Consider the following 10,370-nt stretch of genomic DNA (forward strand, 5'->3'; position numbering starts at 1 on the left):
TGCTACTGTATGTTGACGACATCATTCTTACCACATCTTCTTCGAGTCTCCTACAACACTTTATTCGGGTCCTATCGAAAGAATTTGCCATGACTGATCTAGGCTCGCTCCATCATTTTCTTGGCATCAAGGTTACCCATCAGGCGAATGGTCTCTTCCTGTCTCAATCCTCCTATGCTTCGGATATTTTAAAACGTGCCAACATGACGGATTGTAAGCCGTGCACCACCCCTGTGGAAATTGGCTCGAAATTAAGTGCAGACTCAAGCCCTCCAGTTGAAGATGGTACCCTCTACCGCAGTCTCGCGGGTGCTTTGCAATACCTTACTATTACCCGCCCAGACATCTCATATGTGGTTCAACAAATTTGTCTTTTCATGCATGATCCACGGGAGACGCATTTTTCTTTCCTCAAACGCATACTTCGGTACGTTAAAGGAACCATTGACTTCGGTCTGTATCTCTCCCCCTCTAGTTTCACCTCTCTTACTGCATACTCTGATGCGGACTGGGGGGGGGTTGCCCGGACTCACGACGCTCCACCTCCGGCTACTGTGTATACCTGGGCGGGAATTTAATTTCCTGGAGCTCCAAACGACAACCCACTATTTCGCGGTCTAGTGCTGAAGCCGAATATCGTGGGGTTGCGAATGCAGTTGCAGAAACATCTTGGCTACGCTACTTACTTCTCGAGCTTGGGGTTGCTACGCGACAGGCCACCATTGTTTACTGTGACAATGTCTCCGCCGTTTACTTAACTCAGAATCCTGTTCAACATCAGAGAACCAAACACGTGGAACTAGACATTCACTTTGTCCGTGACAAGGTCCGCATTGGAGACGTCCGTGTTTTACATGTTCCTGCCGATTATCAGTATGCGGATATTTTTACAAAGGGTCTGCCAAAGCATCTGTTCACTCGCTTTCGTTCCATTTTGTGCCTTCGTCCGGCTACGGCTCAAACTGCGGGGGCCTGTTAGCGATATATATTTAGTATAGATTGATGATGTATATCTCCTATTTTAGTGTGCATATTCCCTCTTGATTAGGATTACTTGTTTCCTAGTTTAGGTCATACATTCACGCATATATACATACAATAGAACTCGATGAGGAATAACTCAATGATATCGTACAGGACTATAGTCGCAGGTTATTACAAACAATAGAGCAATTGAACAACATACATATATACAAACAATATACATATATTCACACACATAAACAAACAATATACATATATCGTACAGGACTTCAGTCGCAGGTTTTTCAGTGTAATGTCGGGTATTACCACTACTTAGGGGAGTGGGGGTGGGACGTGATGGAAGCCCATCACTCGTGAAACATATTAGCACACCGCCGCCACCAACATATATTACGAGTGAAATTTATTACTCGTTATATATATCATGTGTTGTTCAATATTAAGTGGTGAGTTATTTTTTATTGTAGATGGTTGTGTGGTGAGTGATGACGAGTGCCACTAAAAAAAGATTGTGAGTGATGGAATAATGGTTGATGACATGGCAGAATTTGATTGGATGTTGTGAGTGGTGAAATTTTAACCACCCCCAGTCCCCTTATATATATCTTATTTTTGTTTGACGACATACCGATTTACTTCTATATAGTTAACTTTATTCACAATGGGAATAGAACCTTATTACTTAAAAACGCACCCATTGAACTACAAGCTATTTGATAAATGGAGAAATATATATGGTAGGAATCATTGATTCTGTACAAAAAATCATGATGGTTGGAAATTACTACTATAAAAAGGATCAAGTAATTCAACTTAGTAAAATTACTGCTTTAGTTAAATAAATTAATCTATACTTAATAGAGCATCATGTTACAATTCTGTGAAGTCAAATCAAATTTGATAGTTTTATAAAAGGATATCATAATATTTGCTATATAGATATTTAAAATATTATTATAAGATATAAAGATTACTACAATTCGCGGAATGTCTAGTGGCCAATTTATGAACGTCACAAAACTACACGTGTAAGGTAGTCATGAAATTATCGATTTTACTTGGAAGTCACCATACGCGACAATTAGCGACATATGTTAGGAAGTCTTAAAATTAGCTACATGTATATAAAACACTATATTTCAATTTCTTTTTTTACGTTTTAGATTTTAGCATATACCTAACCAATTTTATTTATGACATAAAACATATATTAAGAAAACAAAATAAAAATAATCGGGTTAAATAGGTTAAATTAAAAAAAAACAACCAATTTAAATTTTGAAATAAAACACATTTATGACACAAACCCAACCGGTTTACCTAACCGGTTTTGATAGGTTTGATACCAATGACCTGGATTGTTAATATTAAAAACAGACCCACGAATTTTAATTATTTCAGGTTTGTATCATGTTTTCGTATTTGAAATCCACACCCCTACAATTATCAAAGATTTTGTACGTATACGCAATTGCGACATTAAAGACTTGGCCGTCACTAAAGCGTGGCTAGTGTCACATGACCTCATAATTTGTGTCGCTAAACCATCAATAGATGACAATCTTTTTTACAGTAAAAGACTTCACTTAGCAAGTAAAAGGGTAAATTTAGGAAGTCAAGAGTGTGAACCCCTAAACCAAGTTCAACACAAGAAAAAGTCAAAAGAGGAAAAAGTCTTTTCTCCATCTTAATTCTATTCTAATACAATACATTAGCTACACACACCATATATATGTTGTATATACACACAAAATATCATTCTTTGTCACAAACTCATCTCCTTTCCATCCACTTTCTCTCCACTTTCCCAGAAAAAAACTCAAATTCTCTTCCAATACATCTTCTAAAACACTAACTGTGTGTGTTAAGTGATATATACACATACACATATATATCTAGAGAGAGAGGGAAGAGAGAGAGAGATGGGAAACTGTTTCCCTAAACCTGTAAATAATTTCTCAAGCACCAATAAAATTTCCACCCAAGGTATATATATTTTCTTGATTTTTTTGCCTTCAAATTAGAACACATATATTTTTTACATTTTGAATAAAATCAATAATTTTTTTTTTTGCAGTAAATAATATTAATGCTGAGAAAAAGAAACAAGCCATGGTGGAGGGAGGTGGCGGCGGCGGTGGCCAAGCGATTGCGACGCCTAAAATGGCGACACGATGCTTAAAATGTTACACATATGGTGAGCTAAAAAGTGCCACCCGAAACTTCCGGCCGGACACGGTGCTCGGAGAAGGTGGTTTTGGGAGGGTTTTCAAAGGGTGGGTGGACGGTGAAACCTACGCGCCGTCGAAGGTCGGAATTGGGATCGCCGTCGCCGTTAAAAAGTCAAGTCCGGACAGCCCTCAAGGCCTCAAAGAGTGGCAGGTTTGTTTCTTCATGTTTTTATGTTATTCAATTGTTTGTTGCTTTGTGTTATTATTTTATTATTAATTATTAATATTAATTAATGCATAATAATTGATTGCATGTCTAACGCCATGCATGACGTGTGTGATGATAGGCTTGTTTTTGTCATGGATTAATATTTTCTAAATTCTGGTCAATGTGCTAATAATTGAGCCAGAACCGTCCAGAGGCAAATCTCGGACCAATTCAGATTATAGGTCTTAACTATTCAGACTCATTATAATGCTTAACCATTCAGAGGTAAATGTCTGAATCATTCAGACATCTGCTCGCGAAACAAACAGTTTGAACTATTAAGTGTTAAACTAGTAAGATGTCTGAATCATTAAGAGCCTTATTAAGAGCTAAACAAACGGCCCAAAGTCTAGCTTTGAAAAATACTTGATTAGTATTTTAGCACAAGCTAGTATAGCACAATTAACCTTTGACGAGTGGTGTAGTAGTGTAAGCGTTTAAATATTTTAGTTTTCTGTCATTTAACCTTTGAAAATCATATGATAACGTCACATACATACGCTACACTAGATACAAATGATATATGGTTATAAAAATACGGGTCAAGTTATTCTACAAGGGCTTCTAATTGTAAGAAGTGTAAAAAGGATTTATAGAGTGACAAGTGTCCAATAACCTAAAATTAAATCCACTACATCACCACCAAAAACCTAAACACCCACACCCACCCCACCCCACCACCACCCAAAAACCTAACCCCCCCCCCCCAACCAAAAAACCTAAACCCCCCCACCCCCACCCCCACCCCCACCCCCCCCCTTCCGGCAAAAAAAAAAACTATACCTCACCAAAAAACCCCCAAAAAACCTAAACCCCCCCCACCCCCACCCCCCCAAAACCTAAAAAAAACCTAACCCCCCCCCCCCCCACACCCCACCCCCCAAAAACCTAAAAAAACCTAACCCCCCCCCCCCCAAAAAAAAAAAAAAAAAAACCTAAAAAAAATCTAAAAAAAACTAAACACCCACCCCCACCCTTTTTTTTTAGGGTGGGTGATGGGGGGGGGGGGGTTAGGTTTTTGGTGGTGTGGATGTTTAAGGTTTTTTTTTTTTTTTGTAGTGGGGTTTTTTTGTGTAGTGGGTTTTTTTAGATTATTGGACACTTGTCACTCTATAAATCTTTCTTACATTTTTTACCATTAGGATCCTTTGTATTTGATCCTAATCCATAAAAATACAATATCAAACTAAATTATGCACATAAAATAAGAGGGCATGGTATGAACGCCTAATAGAAAAGGTTTTCCACACATACATGCCATTTTTCAACGTATTATTATTTAATCACTATTTCTTTCCTACAAGCAATTCAAATTTAATAGTATTAAAGTATTTATTTGGGGTTTGGGGCCCCTGATTTTCTGGGTCAAAGGGTGCCTCTACTTTTTTCCAAGCGTTGACATTTTGAGAGCAAAGTTTGGTTTGACATGTTCAAAGTTCATGTATTTTAATTCCTATATATAAATAATAAATGCTGTTCGAAAAAAATATATAAATATTAAATCATTTATTGCCGGTCCAAAATGTATATAACTATTATATCAGGAAATTTAGATACTACGGTTGACTATATGTCTACTCGTTTATTACTATTACTATTACTATTAGTCTATTACTATTAGCAGTAGCAGCATTAGTAGTAGAAGTTGATGTATTATACGCATAATAATTTTAATTCCCCGTTACAAGTTATATAAATACTATATTTGTAGCAACAGACCCATATAGACTCTCACTAGCGTAATTGAGATCAGTGTAAGAAAATAAGGCTCAAGTTTGAACTCGTTTAAACTCGATATGTGTCGATGAACTAGTAAGTTGATATCAAGTAGGTCACGGTCACCCATCCTTGATTTATTTACACAATATAATATAGTTATTTTTTCCAACAACCCTCATTAGTAATATATCTTAGCTTTAATTAGTTTTAATTATTTTTCTGCAGGCGGAAGTAAAATTTTTGGGAAAATTCAGCCATCCAAATCTTGTTAAACTGGTAGGATATTGCTGGGAAGATAGAGAATTCCTTCTTGTGTATGAATATATGCAAAAGGGTAGTCTTGAGAATCATCTTTTTAAAAGTAAGTATTTTAGTAACACCAAGTAATTATTTTTTATAATATAAGAATAATATTATAATTATTTAATTCATTTTTATTAAATATTGCAGAAGGTGCAGAACCACTTTCATGGAGTACTAGGATTAAAATAGCCACAGATGCAGCACAAGGGCTGGATTTTTTGCATACTACAGAAAAAACTGTTATTTATAGGGATTTTAAATCAGCCAATATTTTATTAGATGGGGTTAGTTGAAATTTAATTTATTATAATTTAGAATAATATTAAAGTATTTTATTTAAAACTAATTTTGAATTATTATTTTCAGGACTTCAATGCGAAGCTCTCGGATTTCGGGCTCGCAAAGTTGGGTCCCGTGAATGGTGAGTCTCATGTCTCAACAGGCGTGGTGGGTACGTATGGTTACGCGGCTCCAGAATACATAGCCACAGGTGAGCCATAGTCCGTAAAAGTTGTCAATTAGGACATGGTCAAAAAAAAGTTGTTGACAAAACTTTTGTGATTTAAACGCAGGTCATTTATACGTTAAGAGTGATGTCTATGGCTTTGGAGTTGTGCTGCTAGAAATTATAACGGGCCTACGCGTACTAGACACTAACCGACCGGGCTCACAACATAACTTGGTGGATTGGGCTCGTCCAGCTTTGCCTGACAGAAGGAAGTTAAGAAAAATCATGGACCCACGGCTAGAAAATGATTACCCGCCAAAAGGAGCGACTAAGGCCGCAGAGCTCATCTTGAGTTGTCTAGAAGCGGACCCAAAAGGCCGACCTGAAATGAAAGATGTTTTGGTTAGTTTGAAAGAGATTGGCGCTATCAAAACAAAACCAAAGGAGCCTAAGGTCCATGCAACCCAACCGGGTCCACAGCGTGACCGTCGTCATCACTCGGCACACCATTCTCCGCTCCATACGAAGCGCAGTGATGGTCAGGCAAATCAGCTTTCACCCATGAGATCGTATTGACCAAAAAAGTCAACAAACGTTTTTTAAAGTGCTCGTGAGTCGTGACGTGGATACAAAAAGTGTTAAAATCAATTGCCAAAGAGGCCCAAATACATAGCCCATTTAGAGGTATTGTGGCCCAAAAGTGAAGAAGGTGAAATGCATTGTTTTGATTATGTATATTTTAAATGTAGTTATAAATTTAATACAGAAAGTTTTTATTTTGTAATAAATAAAAGTAGTTCGAAAATCTGTATTTCACATATTATTAAGTGTCTACATTTTTACGTGAGATAACTGAATAATATAAAATGTGGTTGTTTATATATCTATGGTGTACTGTTGACACTCTTAAATAAAATCCGTACAAGTGTACAATATAATAATTTATTTAAGGTAGAGGTTCCTGTAAAAAAAAGGGTTTTTTTTGTGAGAAAGGTAAGAAAAAATCTACATCATTAGATCTTTGATCTAACGGTTGAGATCATAATGACAAAATTGTAAATAATGTTTACTATTAAACATATTAATTTTAGAGTTTTTTCCCAAAGTGGTGTTAGGGGAAAAAAATATTTACCATTTTAATGTTCCTTTAAAACTATTTACCAAAATAGTGTTTTCTTTTATTTTTTATTTACTTTTTTATTAAGTCATTCGTTTATTAAATAAAAAATTTAGGAATATGGCAAATTGACTCCAATGCACAATTCAACATTTCGGTGGAGTATTTTTTGTTCTTTTATGATATTTTTTTATCTTCTTATTTAATTTACTATTTATTTGTTTTTTTTTATTTTAGTTTTTTCAATCGTGAGTTTTATTTTTCTTAATTTATTATTACGAGCTTAACCATATTTCATTTTTTAACAACAATCATGAATAATCTAAAATAAATCTAAACAATGAAATAAAAAACATGACAAAGCTAATCAAATACCAAACTTGACGCATTACCGGTTTCAATATCAAATACAAACAAAACTAAAAATGCCAAATAAAGTCGAGTTACAACCGATCTCAATTTCAAACAGATTAAAAGAAAAAATGTCAAAAAATCCAACCAACTTAGTGATCGTTATTCGTTCTTCTAGGCTTAGCGGGACATCCTGCCCGGTTATTGAAATTGAGATCGGTTGTGACTCGACTTTATTTGGCATTTTTAGTTTTGTTTGTATTTGATATTGAAACCGGTAATGCGTCAAGTTTAATATTTGATTAGCTTTGTCATGTTTTTTATTTCGTTGTTTAGATTTATTTTAGATTATTCATGGTTGTTGTTAAAAAATGAAATATGGTTAAGCTGGTAATAATAAATTAAGAAAAATAAAACTCACGATTGAAAAAACTAAAATAAAAAAACAAATAAATGGTAAATTAAATAAGAAGATAAAAAAATATCATAAAAGAACAAAAAATGACTCCACCGAAATGTTTAATTGTGCACCTAAGTCAATTTGCCATTTTCCCAAATTTTTTTTATCTAATAAACGAATGACTTAATAAAAAAGTAAATAAAAAATAAAAGAAAACACTATTTTGGTAAATAGTTTTGAAGGAACACTAAAATGGTAAATATTTTTTCCCCTAACACCACTTTGGGAAAAAACTCATTAATTTTATAGATTAAGGGTATATAGGTAAATTTAACATTTTTAAATTAACAAACTCACATTAATGCACATGTAACTTCCCCCCGTCTTTTTTAAGCGTCAATAATTTTTTATACGTGACTTTTTAAAAAAAATTACACCATAATAACGAGCGTTTTTTTATCTTTAATATGAGTACCATATTGCTATATTTATATAGAGAAAAAATATGTTTCAATCAGATGTTTAGTCCATGAATGGTGTTATATACTTGCTGAATGGTGTTATATACTTGCTGAATGGTGTTATATACGTGCTGAATGGTGTTATATACTTGCTGAATAGTGTTTATAGAGATCTTTTAAAAAAAATCCAGTTCCTATAATTAAGGTGCCGGTTATGGGAAGTTTTTAATTAATTGAATTAATGGTAAAATTACTTGTTTACCCTTTTGAATTAATTTAGATTTAGGACACATGTCATCTCCACAATATTTCTCATACTTTTAACCTTTTTTTACAATAACCTTACCCATTTATTTAATTATATATTCAATTTCAAACTTATGACATATGCACTCTTTTGTTATTCTTTCTCGAAAATAAAGGTCAAATGTTTCATAACTTCTTCAAATACTAACGGGTTATTGGTTATAGGTTTAGAGTTTACTTTATAAGAGTTTGAAGTTGTTTATATATCTATGGTGTACTGCTGATACTCTTAAGTAAAGCCCGTACAAGTCTACAATATAATAATTTATCTAATTATATATCCAATTTCAAACTTATGACATATGCACTCTTTTGTTATTCTTTCTCGAAAGTGAAGGTCAAATGTTTCATACCTTCTTCAAATACTAACGGGTTATTAGTTATAGGTTTAGAGTTTATTTTATAAGAGTTTGAAGTATAAGGAAAGAGAAAAAGGCTTCGATTGGTGACAAATGGGTGCTACATTGTTAAGTCGATCCGCATTTTGCTAGAAAAACCAGTGGGAGATAAATTTGTACTTGATTGGAACTCTTGGCTATTTTCGAAAGTGAACATCTTTGGTTGGAGAGTAGAGGTGGACAGGCTCCCGACGTTACTCTGTCTTCAAGAGAGGAACATTATCTTTGATTTTGTTTTGTGCCCAATGTGTAGAGGGTATCCAGATACAGCGGCTCATATTTTTAGTTCACGTTATGTTTCTACCATTATTTGGTAAAGAAAAAGCAGTTGGTGTAGTATCCCTTCTATATATGCCTCTCCTACTCCAGACCTCTTGGAGCTCCAAAAAACATCAATTCTTGCAACTTGAAGAAGAGACCGGTTCATTCGACCATCTTGGTGAGTTGTTGGTGCATTTGGTGTAGCCGAAATAAGACTGCTTTTGCAAAGAAAGATGTCTTTTATCCCCAAGTTGCTTGAAGAGCTGCAAACTATCGGTTATTTATGGGTAAAGAGTAGTCTAAACTTAAGAATTTAAATTGGGTCGGTTAGCGTTCTTTTAATTCATTGGTTGTATAATCCGGATTGCTTTTCATGTTTTCCTTTTTGTTCTTTTGTAGCCTAGAGAGGGGATATATGTAATAATCCCTTTTATTTATATGATTATCACCGCCGTTTAAAAAAGGAAACAGGCATGCTTGTGCTAGTTTGTTTGGTCATTATCATGTCATTGTTTACACATTTATTATTTAAGTAGGTTAAAAATGCGTGAATTATACAAGTTGAATAAAATAATGTTTGATCATTAGTAACGAAGATTTAAAAATTATAATACGATATTTGAAATAAGACATGATTAAAATTACGTACTTTAAGTAATAAAACAATAATATTGAAAATATGATTGACTAACCTTTTTAAAACATTAAACGAAAAAATAAAATATGAAAGGGTGAGATAAGATAAGCGGAAAAAAAAAATTAACCTCATAAAATTGTGACACGTGATACAACCAATAGGGAATAGGGTAGAAGGGGACATTAACCCACAACCTACAAGTACCCAATCAACTAGTCAATCGTATTCTTGCCCCCTCAATGAACCCAATTATTCACCCAAAAGTACTTAATTTGGCAAGGGCCATTAATTAACCCACAGGTACTCGCTACCGAAACATTTTTTTAAATAGAAAGAGCTAACCAACGCCACCTTCGTTCATCATTAAATCGGCCCATGAGCGCAGGTCTGTTTTCCGACACCACTGCCACCATCATTCATCATCAAATCAAACCACCATGGCTCACATTTGTTTCTAGCCATGTCACTGTCGAATTTGTTTTCTGGGCAAAGTTCGCCATTATCAAATCAGCAACATTTGAGGTAATTTTGATGGCAATCAACTCC

The 10,370-nt window shown here is 34.5% G+C and overlaps 1 protein-coding gene across 1 annotated transcript; it reads left to right on the forward strand.

Moving 5' to 3' along the window:
- The first annotated feature begins 2,747 nt into the window (after window positions 1-2,747).
- Window positions 2,748-6,727, forward strand: LOC110937832 (probable serine/threonine-protein kinase PIX13). Its single transcript, XM_022180286.2, has 6 exons — window positions 2,748-2,970; window positions 3,062-3,366; window positions 5,368-5,503; window positions 5,593-5,729; window positions 5,812-5,935; window positions 6,018-6,727. Exons 1-6 carry the CDS (start codon window positions 2,907-2,909, stop codon window positions 6,467-6,469), a joined length of 1,218 nt encoding a protein of 405 aa, XP_022035978.1. The 5' UTR covers window positions 2,748-2,906; the 3' UTR covers window positions 6,470-6,727.
- Window positions 6,728-10,370: the final 3,643 nt, after the last annotated feature.

The sequence above is a fragment of the Helianthus annuus genome, chromosome 14 (assembly GCF_002127325.2).
Source record: "Helianthus annuus cultivar XRQ/B chromosome 14, HanXRQr2.0-SUNRISE, whole genome shotgun sequence".
Classification (NCBI taxonomy): domain Eukaryota; kingdom Viridiplantae; phylum Streptophyta; class Magnoliopsida; order Asterales; family Asteraceae; genus Helianthus; species Helianthus annuus.

What these genes read in the sequence shown, in the direction of transcription:
- LOC110937832 (XM_022180286.2), top strand. Translation starts at nt 2,907, where the DNA reads ATGGGAAACTGTTTCCCTAAACCTGTAAATAATTTCTCAAGCACCAAT. An exon ending in AAGGCCTCAAAGAGTGGCAG is followed by an intron (nt 3,367 to 5,367) that starts GTTTGTTTCTTC and finishes ATTTTTCTGCAG; the next exon opens with GCGGAAGTAAAATTTTTGGG. An exon ending in CCAATATTTTATTAGATGGG is followed by an intron (nt 5,730 to 5,811) that starts GTTAGTTGAAAT and finishes TATTATTTTCAG; the next exon opens with GACTTCAATGCGAAGCTCTC.